General features: G+C 40.6%; 1 protein-coding gene across 5 annotated transcripts in view; it reads left to right on the forward strand.

Moving 5' to 3' along the window:
• The window catches only part of POMGNT1 (protein O-linked mannose N-acetylglucosaminyltransferase 1 (beta 1,2-)), an 84,345-nt gene that overhangs the window by 23,326 nt on the left and 43,766 nt on the right, over positions 1-17,253 (forward strand). For 2 of the 5 annotated variants that reach the window (XR_015697273.1, XR_015697272.1), the window contains 8 exons: positions 181-253; positions 384-512; positions 3,549-3,674; positions 4,953-5,017; positions 6,030-6,074; positions 6,412-6,547; positions 12,613-12,722; positions 13,865-14,397. Coding sequence is in view for 3 of the 5 variants with exons in the window: in XM_087719728.1 (XP_087575854.1) it covers positions 181-253; positions 384-512; positions 3,549-3,674; positions 4,953-5,017; positions 6,030-6,074; positions 6,412-6,547; positions 12,613-12,722; positions 13,865-13,946 (766 nt within the window). In the remaining 2 variants the exon portion in view is untranslated. Of the gene's footprint in view, positions 1-180; positions 254-383; positions 513-3,548; positions 3,675-4,952; positions 5,018-6,029; positions 6,075-6,411; positions 6,548-12,612; positions 12,723-13,864; positions 16,373-17,253 lie in introns of those variants that run through there. The other 3 variants (XM_087719728.1, XM_087719730.1, XM_087719729.1) reach the window with 3 other exon arrangements.

Below are 17,253 nucleotides of genomic sequence, written 5' to 3' on the forward strand. Positions count from 1 at the left end.
TTATACCCAAAGTGAGAACATATTTAACTCATGTAACTCATTCGTGTCCTTAGTTTTGCTAGTGCTTCACTGCAATCTCCTTTTTAAAAGAATGCTCCAATCTTAAGCAATTCACAGCATTGCTTTCATAAATCAAATCAGTGTTGGCTTGTTCTTTGAAATTCTTCTCCATTTTCTTAGCTTTCTAAGCCAGTCTATCTATTTGCTGGAAGAAGATGACAGCTTGTATTGCATCTCTGCTTGGAATGACCAGGTTAGTTATCTGTTACCCTGATCTTCCTTCTTATCACATTTCACCTCATTTCCCCAAACATGGGTGAAGGACTGTATGATAGGTTTCCTGCTGGGGAAGATTTCCTAAATCTTTCTCTTTTGTTAATTAGGGATACGAACATACCGCTGAGGATCCTTCACTTCTGTATCGTGTAGAGACCATGCCAGGCCTGGGCTGGGTGCTAAGAAAGACTATGTATAAGGATGAATTGGAGCCCAAGTGGCCAACACCAGAGAAGGTCAGTCTGTTTTCACAGTTTGTTTTTCCTTACTGAATAAGACCCTGTGTGTGAGTGTGTGTGTGTGAGTGTGTGAGAGTGTGTGTGTGTGTGTGTTAGGTTGATGGCCACTTTTGTATTACTACCCTCTGGTATTCATAATGAGTTAATGATAGCTTTTCTTGCATTGTTGGGATTATAGTGTACACTTTCTAACCTTTGCAATTTCCAAATAAGTAAACTCAGCATTATTACTAAAGACCATGTTGGCTGAGAAATTCTACAAGATGGAACCTATATACTGTATCTAAAATGCAACCCAGGTTCAGGAAACCTGCTCCAACGCTGCATTCAAAAAGCTTCCTTAATTGGGAAAAGTTGTTATGACCAGGGGGGCATTTGCCCAGGTTCGCCTAGTGCACCAGTTGCGCCCCTACCTGAACCGGGAGGCTCTCACAACAGTCACTCGTGCCCTTGTGACCTCTAGGCTGGAGTACTGCAACGTGCTCTACATGGGGCTGCCCTTGAAGAGTATTCGGCGACTTCAGCTTGTCCAGAATGCGGCCGCGCAAGCGATCGTGGGTGCGGCCTCGATTCACCCACGTAACACCTATCCTCCGTGAGCTGCACTGGCTGCCTGTTGGTCTCCGGATTCGCTTCAAGGTGCTAGTTGTCACCTACAAAGCCCTTCATGGTATTGGATCTGGGTACTTGAGAGACTGCCTACTGCCAATTACCTCCACTAGACCAATAAGATCCCACAGACTAGGCCTCCTCCGAATTCCATCAGCCACCCAGTGTCGACTGGCGACTACCCAGAGGAGGGCCTTCTCTGTGGCTGCTCCGACCCTGTGGAACGAACTCCCCGTGGAGATTCGTACCCTCACCACCCTCCAGGCCTTCCGCATAGCCCTTAAAACCTGGCTGTTCCGACAGGCCTGGGGCTAAAGACTTGCAGCCCCACTTCGAATGGTATGATTGTTGTGTTTTTTAACTGTGTATGGTCTTTATATTTTGTAACTTTGTTTGTTTCCCCCTCCCTTGAATTGTGAGCTGCCCTGAGTCCCTTCAGGGAAAAGGGCGGCATACAAATAAAGTAAATTCAATTCAAATTCAATTCAATTATTGGAAAGGCTTTTTTATGCACATATATATGTGTGTGTGTGTGTGTGTGTGTGTATATATATATGTGTGTGTGTGTGTGTGTGTGTATATGTGTGTGTATGTATATATGTGTGTGTGTGTGTGTGTGTGTGTGTGTGTGTGTGTGTGTATATGTATGTATGTATGTATGTATGTATGTATGTATGTATGTAGTTTTAAGATTTAAGCAGTCCCTCAAATCATCTAGAGTTGAACAAAAAGAGCCAGGAAGAAAAAATTCAGAAGTTGGTATATCAAGGTTTCAGTAGAACAGAATAAAAGGAAACCTTCCATTCTTCCGAGGTCGGTAAAATGAGAACCCAGATTGTTGGGGGCAATATGCTGACTCTGTAAACTGCTTAGAGAGGACTGCAAAGAACTGTGAAGCAGTCTATAAGTCTAAGTGCAATTGCTATTGCTATTAAAATAACTGACTTCATGATAGCTATTTAAAAGCGCTGCTGCTTTAATAATAACAATGAGCTGATGTACCGGCCTCTTCTAATCTGATGTCTTCCAAATACATTGAATTCCACTTTTAATCATTTCCAACCACTATACTCAGAGGGAACAGATTTCGAGGACCTAGGCTGAGAAAGGCAGATTTAGTTTCTTCTTCTAAGGAAACTCTTCATAAAGGCAAGCATTAGCAAGCTGTTGCTGTGCCTCCATCTACCATCTGCTTAGAAGTCATTTTACTGATTGGCCTTGGCAAAGCAATTGAGAATGCTTTATACAGATCTAACAATTAACATACTTAACATTTGGTCATGCATGCTTATGTATTTTCTAACAGCTTCACGTCATTCCCAACTGTTCATGCAATCTAAATATCACAGTGAGAGCATGCAAGTTTTATTTTTTTAAATGTGGGATATACAAGAACAGCGAGAGCATTAGAAGAAAGGGGAAATGCATTTTTGAAGCATTTAGGTTTTATACAATAAGCTCAGTGACTGGCCATTTTCTCCCATTTATCAGTTTTTATTAGTTTATAATGTAGCATACAAAGAAAATACAAAAGTAAATAATGGGAAAAAATAGGAAGGGAAAGGGGAAGAGAAAAGTGAGGGAAAGAAAAGGGAAAAAAGAAAGAAAAAGCATTGACTTGCCATTTTCTAACTCTATAACATCCAAACTATTTTAAACAAATCAAGGATCATTATATGACTAGCAAATGCCTAAACTAAATGCCTATATATAAATGTGTGTGTGTGTGTGTGTGTATTCCAGCATAACTGTGGAACACCTCAAGCAATTTCAACCAAAGTTGGTACACAGATGACGTACTCTCTGGAAACAAATACTGTGGGGGTAAGACACCCCTAACACCCCTCAGGGGGGTGTTCTGTTACAATACAGCCTGTTGTGTCTTCAAATGGCTTCTACTGTACTGCCATAAAGTGGCTTCTACTGTAAAGCGCAGTGGAGTTGCCGTGGTGACAGTTTCACAGAACTCCACAGAACTCCTCTGGTAAGGGGGAAAATCCAACATTAGAAATTATGTTTAGTCTGGACATTTTCCCCCTATAAATAAATACCCGGATAACAACGGGTTATCAGCTAGTGCTATATAATTACGTTAGTCAGGGATTCTAAAATGACCCAACTTCTAATGCCAGAGAAAATAACTGAAATCAAACACAACAAAAAGTATTCCCATTTGGTCCAGATTTTATGCTTACATGCATTGGAACGGAAATCTCTTGAGCATTAGTGCCAGGATACATTCCATTTTTAAAATTGAGAAATAATAAGAGCCTACATCTGAAACTTGGGTTGAGTTATCTTCTGCTTCAAACTTCAAGGGGTTTTTTAGCAATGCAAATGCTTATGGTGTTTGCAGCAAAATAAGTTGCTCTCAGAGAAAAAGCTTCTTCTGCTTGTTGCATTATGCCTGCTTTCTTCTCTCAGCTTTGGGACTGGGACATGTGGATGCGCATGCCAGAACAGCGGAAAGGCCGTGAATGCCTCATCCCAGATGTGTCCCGTTCGTATCACTTTGGCATTGTTGGCCTCAACATGAATGGCTACTTCCATGTGAGTTACCCTGCTAAACTCAAATGCAGGAATAGCAGCTCCTGCTCATATCGTTATTTATTCACAAAATAGCCTGTTTAAGTGTTGAGAGGTTTCAATTGGAGAAGAAGCACAGTTAGATTGTTCAGTTTCATGTGCTTCATCGCCTTTCAGGCAATGTCTGCCAATGGCAGCATAATTTTGGAAGGAGGAGAAGGTGGGTTTTTTAATAGTCTATGCTAGTCTCCCATATTAGTATTCAAAGGCCATTATAAGTAAATGGAATTCCTCTGGATGGGCAAAGTAGATTTTAAACCTTCACCTGGATGGAAGAAGCCCTCTTGCTTGTGAGCACTCAGAAAAATTGATTAACTGTTTTAGGCAATAGAATAGAGGACTAGACCAGTGATGGCAAACCTTTTTGTAAAGGCATGCCAAAATTGCATGTATGTGTTTGTGCCCACACCCACAATTCAATGCGTCCCACCCACCTGCGCATGCACGTGCGACCCCCCCACGCATGCATGCATGACACACACACACAGTGGGAGGGGAGTTTTTACCCTCCCCAAGCTCCAGAGGCTTTCCTGAAGTCTGGCGAGAGCAAAAATGGCCTCTCCCAGGCCCCCCGGAAATAGGTTGTTTCCAAACTTCCATTGGGCCCATTTTTCACCCTCCCCAGGCTCTGGAAGCTTTCCTGAAGCCTGGGGAGGGCGAAAAATGGAGCCAACAGGCCAACCAGAAGTTCGGGAACAAACTTCTGGTTGGCCCATTGGGCCTGTTTTTCACCCTCCCCAGGCTCCTGAGGCTTTCCTGAAGCCTGGGGAGGGTGAAAATGGCGCCCTCCAGCCCTCTGGAAGGCCGAAAATCAGCTGCCAGCTTGCATGCCAGCAAATATGGCTCCGCGTTCCACCATAGGTTTGCCATCACGGGACTAGACTTACTATAAACTGACCCAAGAAAGCAATCAATATTGTCTTCAGTTGATTTATTCCCTAATCCCAATATTTGCAATTTGTCCTTTTAGTCAAACATCGATAAGTAAAACTCAGCAATTTGTTCACTATATACAGCTCTCCCCAATGATTGCTTTTGGCCTTATCAATGAAACAAATGAGATGGTTTAGCTGCAGTTGTTCTTCTTTGGACAATGATGGAAAATATTTTGCTTGCAAATCTTTCTATGCAGCAGCAGTATCCATGGTGCTCTCCCTGCTGTACTTTGGCGGGGTGGGGGGGAGTGGAGGGCTAGGGTAAATGATACTTGAAACTGCCTTTTTCCCATTCATATTTTTCTAGGAAGCCTATTTCAAAAAGCACAAGTTCAACACAGTCCCTAATGTACAGCTTAAGAATGTGGAGAGGTAAGTTCAGTACGTAGAGAATATGGAGAACAAGCAACATGGATACCTTCTGACCAACCCATAAGCTTTCTTGTGTAGGCAACTCTTTAATATGAAAGTAGCCATACTAGACTACTTGAGGAACATGAGCAAGTCAAGATCAACCCTAATATAATATTCTTGACAGGAAACCCTACTCAGGGCAGAAATTAGATTCCCTTACCATTTTCAGACAGCAAGGATTTGGACTAATGGAGGGACTATTTACTAATGCCCAACCAAGGTAGGCTTGTAAATTATAATTCAGTGGTTGATTCTTGGCAGCTTCTGGTTTGGTTCAAACAAATATGCATTTATAAATGTTCCATATCAGTTCATGAGCACAAGGAACAAGAAGAAAGTATGGAATAAAAATAGAAGAGCAGAAATATAAGAGCCATTAGTTTCATGCAGCTGGTTAATGGTTTAATGGGGGCTTCCGTGTACATCATTTGCAGGAGAAAACATTTTGTTATGGAAAACTAAGTATACATTTACAGGGTTTGTTTATCTCTACAGTCTTTACTTGCCATTCCCTGGAGTGTTATTATTTGAGCTCTGTGTAAACACACACACACACACACACACACACACACACCAGTAGATTGTTTGTTTCTGAGGGTTCCTTTTTTAAATGGGAATAAAAATTGAGGCCTCTGGACAACAAATGATTTGGTAGAACTTCAACAGCAAAATGGCTGAAGTTTGACTACATATTTTTAGACCATGTTTTGAGGATCTGCAGGAAGTTAAGGATGGAAATAAGAGCAGTCCTCTTCCCCCACTCCTCCTGCCCACTTAAGATGTTGCTGCTTATTTTTGGAGGCAGGGATGTTGAGATGGGAGAAGAAAATGCAATGCTGCAAATTGGCCATTTTTTCTGCCATTTTTTAGTTAACACAGTCTTACAGTATGCAAAATATTTCATCCCTCTATAGAGTGTAAAGCAATTCAATTTCAGTTCTAACTTTTTATTTCTCTTTCTACTGTACAGTTTAAAGAAAGATGCATATGAAATTGAACTTCATCGTCTGCTCAGGTACTTTATGTGTTAAACAATGGATCACTGAAACTGATAGAGAGGTGGATGCCTTATATGGCCTGATCTAGTGTGCAAAATGTTGGGACTGGAATTATGCAATGCTGGCAAATGCCTGAAAGGTGAATTCAGAAGAGCATTGTGGTCAATTTGGCAACTAGCATACCTTTTAAAAATATTTTGATTTTGAAATAAGAAAGGAATTTTCAAAGCCAGTTAATATTTTTTGGGATTGCATGTTCTTGTTTTTTATCTTTAATGTGACATTTGCTTAATATTATGGACTTTACTGTCTGCTTGCCCTCTGTGATCTTCTTATTTTCACACATTTCTTCAGTGAGGCTGAAGTTCTAGATCATAGTAAAAATCCTTGTGAGGATTCTTTTGTGCCAGACACGGAAGGAAAAACCTACGTAATGTACATAAAGATGGAACAGGAGGCAGATTTCAATACTTGGACTCAGCTTGCCAAGGTAATTTTCAGACAGACAGACAACCTATGTATTAAAATATTTTATATTGATATGCAAGTTGAAAAAAGTATTAAAATAAATCAATATAAGTGTCATTGTTATATAGTCATTATCTGCTTTAGACAGTATGATTTAACTTATGCACTATAAGCTAATTAAAAAGCAATAACTTCTGTCTGACTTGGAAATTTTAATGATTTTAGAAAACCATAAAAAAGGAAAATTTTAAAAGTTTATGTTAGGAGCAAATGAACTTAACATTGATTCATATACCCATAACTTAATTCACCATTCTTTTACAGGACAAATTATTTGTACTTTCCATTAAATGTATAGAGTATTCTAGTAGCTGTTGCTAAGTACAAATTAATACATTTTGTAGGAATTCTTAATTTAATAACTGGCAAAAATATAACAGGATAAAAAATTACACTATTTTTTAGTGTATTTTAAAGCTTGTCTAATTTCTATCTTTACTTCTTGCCTTGCCTGTGATAAGATTGAAAAGGAATTCCTGCTCAAATTTACGCCATACCATACTACAAACCGGGGGGGGGGGAGCTGCAGCCGGTGCAGCTGGAGCGTGTTTGCAGTAGTGCCTCCCGGTTTTGTTTTATTTTATCAATTTTTAGTACTCCTACTCGATTCTTTTTTATTTAATTAACATTTTTTGGTGGAGATAACAGCGTAGAACATAATACAAACAAAAACTTTTGTTGCTGCCGAAGAATTAAATAAGCATGGGAAAAAGAAAGAAATGCCATAGCACCAGCCCAGGATCTCTCCCTCCAGTGAAGACAGCAAAACAACGACGAATTGAGGAGCTCTTTGTTGGCAAGAGATCTATAAGTAAAACTAATCCCCCCCATCTCCAACAATCTGGAGAGATTAGAACAGGACCGGCAAAAAGATATGGCAAATCAGCATTTACTAGACTTCTCCAATCTGGTGGAGGGGGAACAAAATGATTGCCAGCTCTTATCACAAACAACTAGTCCAACAACTTCCTTTATGGAGTCTAAGTTAAAGACTAAAAAGGCAAAGAACAACCAGATAATTCAGAGTATGGAGAGTTTACCCTGGGAAAATTCAACCGAGTTTATGGCAAACCAATGCCTTCTCACAGCGCAAACGGTGGTTTCAATATTTGAACAATTAATTGCCATCCAACATGATGTAGAGTCATTGAAAAAAGATTTAGCTGTTTTTCTTCAAATGCAATATCGGGCCCCAAGAACTCCCACTAAAGTTCTGGCAGAAGATTTGATTAACTCCCATTCGCAGGATAAGGAAAAGGAAATAGAACAAAGAGCCAGAGAAACAGTTAAAGAGACAGATAAAAGGAGACAGTCCTCTCAAAAAAAATAGTCCCCCCCCCCAGACAAGGCATCGAGAGGAAAAGGTATCAAAAAAGAAGAAATCAGGAAAGAATCCCTCCCTCAATTACAACAATCACATCGCTCGCTACAAACACAAAGGATAGCTTTTAGAATCCATTTGAACAGACTTAATTATGGACGTTGGAATTCCAGAAGTGCAATATTAAATTCCCCAAGCCAGCTTCTTCACTGTCACAGGGGCATGATTGATCTCCGTGCTGTGGAGTGGTTACCTGAGGCCCCAAATTGGAAGCGGATCCTTCTGTCTTTCAAACAGCCCACCATACCACAGATGTTATTCAAGATGAATGCATTTTTAGCCTCCTTCCAAATCTTTCCCATCAGAGTCTTTGGTGAGGAAAGGGTTATCCTGTTAATAACTAACATGCGAGCCTCCAAGGCGAATGACACACCCTCATTTTCAACCTTGGAAAAGAAAGAGAATGATAGTGGGAGTCAACCAATCTTGCACAGAGAAGAGATACTTAACAGCACAGAAGCTGGCCTCATTAACGCTTTTGGTGCTCTCCCAAGGAAAGAACAAGACAATATATTATTCAAGCTAGAAAATTTAAAGAAATCCTTATTGGTCACAATGGACACAGCAGAGTCACTTATAGACCTGGTTTTCCCAATAATTGAGCCTCTCACTTCCCCCCCCCCCAGAGGACAAGAGATTTCATGAATTCAAGATCATAGAAAATAGAAGCCATGACCCAAAGGGGGTATTAGAGACCCCAGAAGAGATGGAGATGTTTTCATCCCTGTGTGAAAATTCCATGACACCTTCATCACCGCCAGCTCCAAACCAAGATACTGAGAGTCGAATGAAAGATAACCTAATAACGCCTTGCCCTACAACCAGAGAAGAGGCTTCGGAATGGCAAGCTCTGCTAGCTGGTGCTAAAACCTCTTACCCTGAACAAGTTTCTCAAGAGTCTACACATGACCTAGATGGGTCCTCCCTATTTTTAAAGAAGACCAATTCAGTGTGCGATGACACCTCAATCCATGGTAACAACCAGACAACTTCCCTTTGTATAAATCAAGTTTCCTGATGAGCTCCAGAAGTTGACCCACTCTCCCTTATAACCTGGAATATAGCAGGTTGGTCTGTCCCATCAAAAGACCAACTCTTTTTTGACTATATATCACAATTTGACATCCTCTTCTTGCAGGAAACCTGGGTCTCCACAGAGATTCAGTTAGATGGCTATTGGGTCAACTCAATTCCAGCTGTCCCAAGCAAGGTGGGGGGGGGGGAGAGCTAAACGGGGTATTGTGACATTAGTTAATACATCCTTGCATTTTAAATGTGTACCACTGCCACCTTTCCAGTCATGGGTTGTAACTACATTACTCTTATTTAAACAGGTGGAGATTTTGCTATTCAATATCTATATTCCTCCACTTAATAAGAATAATGAGATTAACAAGATTTGGGACAGCATAGAAGATTTTATTCTTGGCTGTTCAGCCAAATTCCCCAAAGCTGCAATAATTATAGGGGGGGACTTAAATGCTAGGATGGGTCCAAATGACCAAGCATTATATAAGCAGTTTAAGATTCACTATGATGAAAATGTAACAGATGAATCTTTGCATGCCAAACAATTTAAAGACCCTAAAGCTAATCGGGCAGGCTTATGTGTAAGACAAATGACTGAACGTTTGGATCTGTGTATCCATAACGGGTCCCCATGGGGCGATTTCCTAGCAGAATATACTTACCAGGGAGCAGGAAGAAAATCCACAGTTGACTACTGGATAATATCATATGACCTCCTGAAGTTCTTACAGAAGATAGAGGTAGACTCGCGATTGGAAAGTGATCATAATACAATACTCCTTACTCTCACATTGCACCAGAATTCTCTAAGGGCAGGCACAGCCTACCTACCCAGGTTAGAGACTCAAAATACCCAGGTAAAAATTAAATGGAATGAGAAAAACGCTAAGGAAGTTACCAAATAGATGTTAGCCCCTGAAACCATAGAGTTACATACATCTCTACTAAGAAATAACTGTGGGGGATCTTACCTAGAGGGGTTTGAATCCTTAATTTTAAACTTGAACTCAGTTCTCAGTAACAGATCACTAGCTCACCCCAAAATGCTAGTTTCAAAAAACAAAAAATGGTTTAATAGAGATTGCGTTCAACTAAAAAAGATATATAATGAGGAATACAAGAAAAGTAAAAGTGCCCCCTCCGAGGAGCACACTTACTACTTAAAGCAGCTGAAAACACAATATAAGAACCTTCTAAAAGAAAAGAAAAGTGCGGCCCTGAAGGAGTCTTGGCATAGACTAATTATGGCAGTCAGGACAAAAAATACATCCCTTTTTTGGTACATCACCAGGGGACTGGGAAAACCTCCCCTACCCCCTACAAATCAGGTTCCAATTCATGCCTGGGAAGAGTACTTTAGGGAGCTTTATACGGATCCTGACTATGTAACCAAGGAGAGCCAAGCTAGTTTGGACCACACTCCTCACTGGCCCCCTGTTACACCAGAAGAGATATCCCGGTTGATCGGAGCCCTAAAGGCTAATAAGGCACCCGGAGCTGATAACGTCCTGCCAGAAATAATTAAAAAGAGCGCCAGTTGGTGGGCTCCACTTTTAGCATCACTGTTTACATTTATAGACAATACAGGCCATATGCCTAGAGATTGGGGAGTAGCAATTATCATACCAATTTATAAAAAAGGGAATAGAAATGACCCAAGCAACTACAGACCCATTAATCTTCTAAGCGTTATTAGTAAACTGTATGCCAAACACCTAAATTATAAACTTCAAGATTGGCTAATTTCAGGGGGGATAATCAAAAACGAACAAGCCGGTTTTAGAGAAGGAAGATCGACGGTGGATCATATCTTGGTACTCCACCATTTAGTACAAAAATACACACATTTAAAAAAATCCTCTCTTTTTGTGGCCTTCCTGGATTTTAAACAGGCCTTCAATTCAATATCCAGGATCACCCTCTGTGAGAAGTTAAAATGCACCACTATCGATAAATGCCTCCTCTTCCTCATACAAAAATTGTATGCCAATTCCATCCTGAAAGTGAGGTGCAATCCCCAAGGGAGTTTAACCAGCTCAGTAAGAGTACAAAAAGGGGTACGGCAGGGTTGCATCCTGTCCCCCTCCCTCTTCAACTTCTATATTAATCCCCTGATTGAGCTTTTACAGAACCCGGATTTCCATCCTCCTAACCTAGCACAACGCAAAGTGCCAATTCTCTTATATGCTGATGACACCGCTATCATTTCACAAAGCCCCATAGGACTGAAGAGAGCAATTAAGGCAACACTCGGCTATTGCAGGCAAAGCAAGCTGGTCCTTAACTTTGATAAATCAAAAATTTTAGTTTTTGCTAAAAGACCACGCCAATATTCCTGGCAAATAGAAGGATATAGTTTGGAACAGGTTAGAACATTTAGATACCTTGGTGTGGTTTTCCACTCGCTAGGGACATGGAAGGCACACCTGGATCACACATTGCAAGTAGCCATTAGGTCCTCAAATGCAATCAAACATTTCTTTTATACAGGTGGAGGTCAGTTAGTACCTGCTGCCTTAAAACTTTTTGAGGCCAAAACATTGGCACAAATTCTTTACGGGGCACAAACAGGAATCCTTGCAAAGAGAGACTTGTTAGAAACCATTCAAACAAAATTCCTGCGAGCTATCTTAGCTGCTCCCAATGGAACTCCAAATGCCCAGTTAAGAATTGAGACAGGCATGCCTCAAATTCAAATAAAAGCCTGGAAGATGATGGTCATTTATTGGCTTAAAATGCATTTCTTTCCAGAGGGTGTTGACTGACAATTTCCCTTCCCCCTGGAAACAAGCAATTGATCACAAGCTAGGCTCTTATGGGCTTTCACCATTATTCTTAATGTCCCTAGGCTTTGAGCAAGCAAAGCAAGTAGTAATCAATAGAATGAGGGACATGGAGTTCCAAGAAGAACTAAATAGGTTGCTTCTCCACAGTAGGGACAGAATCAAACAGGGTGTGTGGGAATCGGCAAGATATCTAAATGACCTGATCTCTCCAAAACAAAGAATAGCTTTCTTCAGAGCCAGATTTAACATTCTTCCTTCAGCACTCCTCCAGGGCAGGTATAAGAGAACACCTATAGCTGAACGTGTTTGTATATGTGGTAAAGGAGAAGTGGAAGATAATTCACATGTACTATTATATTGCGAGCTATACAGAGCTTGTAGGTCTGCATATAGTCTTCCCTTATTAGAGAGATTGCCAGGGAGGGCAGACAATTTTTATCTAGGCTTCCTCCTCCAGGACACTAACCCGGATACCACGTATGCAGTGGCAAAGTTCTGTGCTGCTGCAATGTCCATAAGAAAAAAATTGGCTACAGTATAGTACCATCTTGTACCAATTATCTGGACATACCTTTAACAATCTTTGGACCATAATGTTATTATCCACTTTTAATGTAAATACTTTTAATTATATTTTAATGTTAGTATTTTTAATATAGTGTAAAGACAAATGTATATTGCTGGTCTTTGACCGTAATAAAGATCTTACTTACTTACTACAAACCAGCACTGAAAACTGCTTAGAAACACTCAGCTGGTTTAGATTTTGTATCTTTAGTGACATGATTCATTCAGTCTTCCTGTCAGACACTTATAAACTTGTTCTTTTAGTGCCTCCACATTTGGGATCTGGATGTCCGGGGGAATCATAAAGGACTATGGCGGCTCTTTAGGAAAAAAAATCACTTCTTGGTTGTAGGAGTCCCTGCCTCTCCATATTCGTAAGTCATCTTTGTGGGTCAAGTTAGACTTAATTGTTGTATAAAACTTTTCTTTTTCCCATCCGACTCTTATAGCCAGATTATTTGGCTAGGCACCTTGTTTTTTACACATGTTGTTCTTAAACAAAATGGCAGATCAAGTGATTTTTTTTTTCCAAAGGGAGTCATGGAGACATCTCCTATTATGTGTAATTAGCTTCTATCCATTGCTTAGCTCTGCTGCAAGTAGGTCCTTATTTAATTCTTGAATGAAATGGACATTGTGTAGAACTTTAGAGCAAGAAGCACTAATGGGACTACATCAGCCCTTGTAATCCATGGGTGTAGTTCCAGAGGCTTTCAGAAGTTATTCTTAAATTGCAGTTTTTAACACGTGGAAGGAAGAAATTGTTAAATTCACAACTGGACAGCGATCATATTAAAATAATTTTTATTTACATTTACATGTACATTTAAAAAAAAATCAACTGTTGTCCATGTCCCACCTTTTACATTTTGGAAAGCAGTGCCCAGTCTTCAACGGCTCAAGGTTGACCTGGTTTTCCATCCTTCTAAGGTCAATAAAATGAGGTCCCAGATTGTTGGGGGCCATATGCTGACTCTGTAAACCACTTAGAGAGGGCTGTAAAGCACTGTGAAGTGGTATATAAGTCTAAGTGCTATATTGTTTAAAAGCCAGGTATGAACCTTGGGCCAGCATAAATATTGCACCCTTGCTTTTCAGTGAACCGTAATAGAGAATAGAGCAACTATGAAAAGATAAGCGGGAAGGGACCAAAGCTGAAAGATGCCCTGCATTTTGGACATGCAAAATATTCCATATTCAGTATTCATGTAAAAGCATTGGATACTTTAGTTGGATATTATGGAAGACTGGTACAAATCAGACAGCACTAGGTTAGATGGATATATTGCAGTTCACTTTATCCAGTTGCATTTCCCCTAACCTCAGTCATTGATTGCTATCTTCAAATTCTAAAGTTGAGACTTGTTGCTTCTAGAAAGCACTGGGTTAGAAAACTCTGTAATACTTTGCCCCTCAAGGCAGTTTTATATATTTTGTTGTTCATCCTGTTGAATCTAAGCTTTCCACCTCCCTTTCTATACTGGTAATTTGAGTTTCCAATTTCCTTTTTCCCTAGATTCAAAAAACCTCCTTCAGTGACCCCAATCTACATAGAACCCCCAGCCAAGGATGAGGCAGCAGGAGCAGAGCAAACATGAAGCAGATCATGGAGTGTTGACCATATTGCCTTCATAGCCTGCAGAATAGGAGGGCAGAGGAACACTTAGAGCTCTCTGGGACTGCTTTTCTCTGGAAGTCTGGAGAAGTAGGACAAGCCAAAGGGAGCTTTCCCCATCCCTCATCCTCAGGCTGCTGCTGAGAGTGGATAAATTGCCTTGGAAGAACAGGCATCTTTAATATTTTTCTAAGCCAGCGAAACAATGCAGTTGTCTCATTTTTAATATTGATGCTTTACTAATTGTGGGCCACTATTTCCCCAAATTGGGGTTGGGCCTGAGGGAGCTGTTTGAAAGGGATTGAGTCCCTTTAGAAGCTCTTTCCACGTTGTTACCTGAGGATATATATTTTTTTTATTTATTAGTTTGCTGCAGTGGTCAGCCACTTTCTAAAGGCTTGTTTTCTTGCTTTATATTTCTGATGGTTTTTGAGGTGAGTAATAATGATGGGAAATGTTCCTAGAAACCCACATACCACTGCCTGGCTAGTGACTTTATGGTCAGTGGTTCACATGCGTACAAAGAAGAGTTTTGTGGCCTTGGCTTCGTGATCAAAGGATGCAAGCTGCAAAAGAACTGCATGTGTACTGAATGTCCTGATCACTCAGGCTCGGAATTTCCTTTTTCCCCCTCTCATCCTCTCCTCCCATTGGACAGAGATGGCAGTGAAAGGTTGTCCCTTTCAAAGTTATGGGTTCTAGGTTCCCTGTGGATCTGCCTGGATTTAGCTAAGGCAGTTGGTCTTGGTTGAAATATCTGAAAAGATACAGGCTACATGGTTTCATCATTTCCATAAAATGCCTGCAGAAAGAGCTAAGCAGCAGTAAAGAAGAAAAGTGCCTTGAGCAAGCATGTGCTGGCCTGGGAAGCTTTAGTATATCAGGGTGCAGAAATAGTAAATGAGTCGGATTAAATCTTACTTCTGAGTGAGGCTGGTCTGTAGGTTTCTGGAAACCAAACCCAGAAGTAGCCAGCCATGATAGGGTCTTTCTACAACTAATTGAGACTCCACTTGCTCTCCCTCCTGTGATGTAACCTGAGTCCCACTCCTGCTAAATGTGAAGTGCAGGTACTAAAGTATTTTGCCCCCAAAGGAAAACCCAAAGGGACTTGTATGCACCGAGGAAGATTTTGGTACTAAGTCCTAAGAAAGGGCAACTGGGGGCTCTCCTAGATAGATAATCAGAGGTGGAAGGGTGTGGGGAGACAGAGGAGGAAGCAATTCAGGGATAAAGAGGAAATCATGGTTTCCTCTTGGATATCCTGTGCCTTATGGAGAAGAGGGAACGTTTTAGGTCTCAAATGTGACTTTCAATATATTCACACCATGAATAGATTAAGGGAAAAGGAAATGAACATTCCCCTCAAGGGAACAACTAGATTCTAGTTTGAGGCCACCTTTCCTTCATTTTGTTGAGTTATCTCTTTGTGTTTTCCTCTTTTTCCTCACTGTCCTCCAAACTTGTCTAATACCAGTATGAGTTAAAGAGCAAATACCTTTTCCTGTCCATAAGGCAGCTTGAAAACTTCTTGTTTTGATTGGTTAGCTAACGCATGGTTCTCCTTGACACTCAGGCTCCTACTTATTCTAGAGCCCAAGAGTTTCTGTGCTTGAATTAGACCTCAAGTAGAATGTATGACCCAACACTGTCCTAAGCATGATATTTGCAAAGGTCATCTGTCTGCTGTGTCCCTACAGTTTTCATTGGCAAAGTAATGGATAATTCATGCAAGGATCTCTGCCGACAAAAATTGTGGTCCTCAGGGCGCTATCAGTCTTGAGTACAGATGGTGGTCTTCCATTTGCAGGATGTATGTGAACTCCAGTGTAGAGAGTACAACAGTGCTGTTTTTGCTCTGCCTTGACTTCATTTCCTGCCATGTGAAGAAGGAGAAATGGCTTTTTCTAAACACAGAAGAGACATAACTTACTAAGATTCCTGATAGGGATGTCATTCAGATGTCATTTTAAGTATGCAAATGGGCATCAGGAAAAAAAAGTTCCGTGCAAATGCAGGTGTATGAAATAGTTCTCATTCTGGAGTCACTAGCACATTGGCCATTTTGTGGAACTTGGTATAGAACTTCCATTTTGGATTCATGTAGTCTCCCAAAGCTGAGAATATTAAGTAGCTGGTTCTTTTAATAGGGAGTAACTTCTAAATTCGGGGCTGAGGAGTCAACAACTTGAATTTACACCTTTTGGAAGCATGCTGTGTTCCCCCCCACCCTTATTTATTTGACCACTGGGACTGATGAAAACAATCCAGTTCCTTGATTTATATGGTGGTTCAACCTTTAATACTGGGTATAGAGACTCCATATCAGGCTAAAGAGATAGAGACTCCTAAAGGCTATTTTCGGGGGGCAGGAGAAGCAAGAGATTTAATAGATTTGTTACCAAGTGAATATCAATCAATGTGTGGCCCAGAGGTGGTATTCTACTGGTTCGGACCGATTCACCCAAACCAGTAGTGGAAATCATGGGTACCCCCCCTCCCCCCATGGCATCGCATTTAGGCCCTTTTTTTTACCAAAAGTGCATGCACGGAAGGCTAATCACGCACTCACATTTGCAAACCGGTAGGGAAGGTGGCATGGCCCATTTCTATTTGTAGATATAAATTCAGATTTAATATTAGGGTCTTCAAAATCCTTTATTTTGAAAGATAGACTAGGCTACATTTGTGGAAGGGGGGATTCAGGGACAGACTTCTGGCTAGTGTTAATAATTATTGTAGTGTGTTCTCCCTACCTTAAAAGTTCCTTAAATTCCTTAAATCCTTGGTAGAGAAGAGCACATGCCACTTCCCTCTATTGCAATTTCATAGCAGAAAGGCCATTATTGCAAACCTGGAAACCCTGCTCACTTTGTATAATGCCTCAATTAGAGTGGTGGAGGCCCTTACAACTTCCAAGGTCCATCTTTTTCAGAACTGCATTTTCTATACAGTGATGCAAAGTTACTTTGTTAAGACAGAAACATATTGTTTTATGGGGCCAGCTTTTGTCTTGTCTAGCCAATTGTAGAACACCTGACAGTGATGAAATGAAATATGGAATGGAAGGTTACTTTGATGCAACATTTATGAGAACTTTATTAAACAGTTTTTGGTATGTTTGAAGGGGGGGGGGCAATAACATGCTAGAGATGATCATTATTCTCATCAAGGCCTGTTCAGCCTTGAAAGCAAAAGTCTAGAGATCCATAAATGCCTGGCTCTTCATTCATCAAAAGGCAGTTGGAGTGACAAGACCTAGAAGATACTTGTACTAAAGAAAATTATTT

The sequence above is a fragment of the Thamnophis sirtalis genome, unplaced genomic scaffold, assembly GCF_051295495.1.
Source record: "Thamnophis sirtalis isolate CommonGarterSnake01/CBP01778 unplaced genomic scaffold, rThaSir2_p1.2 scaffold_7, whole genome shotgun sequence".
Taxonomy (NCBI): Eukaryota; Metazoa; Chordata; class Lepidosauria; order Squamata; family Natricidae; genus Thamnophis; species Thamnophis sirtalis.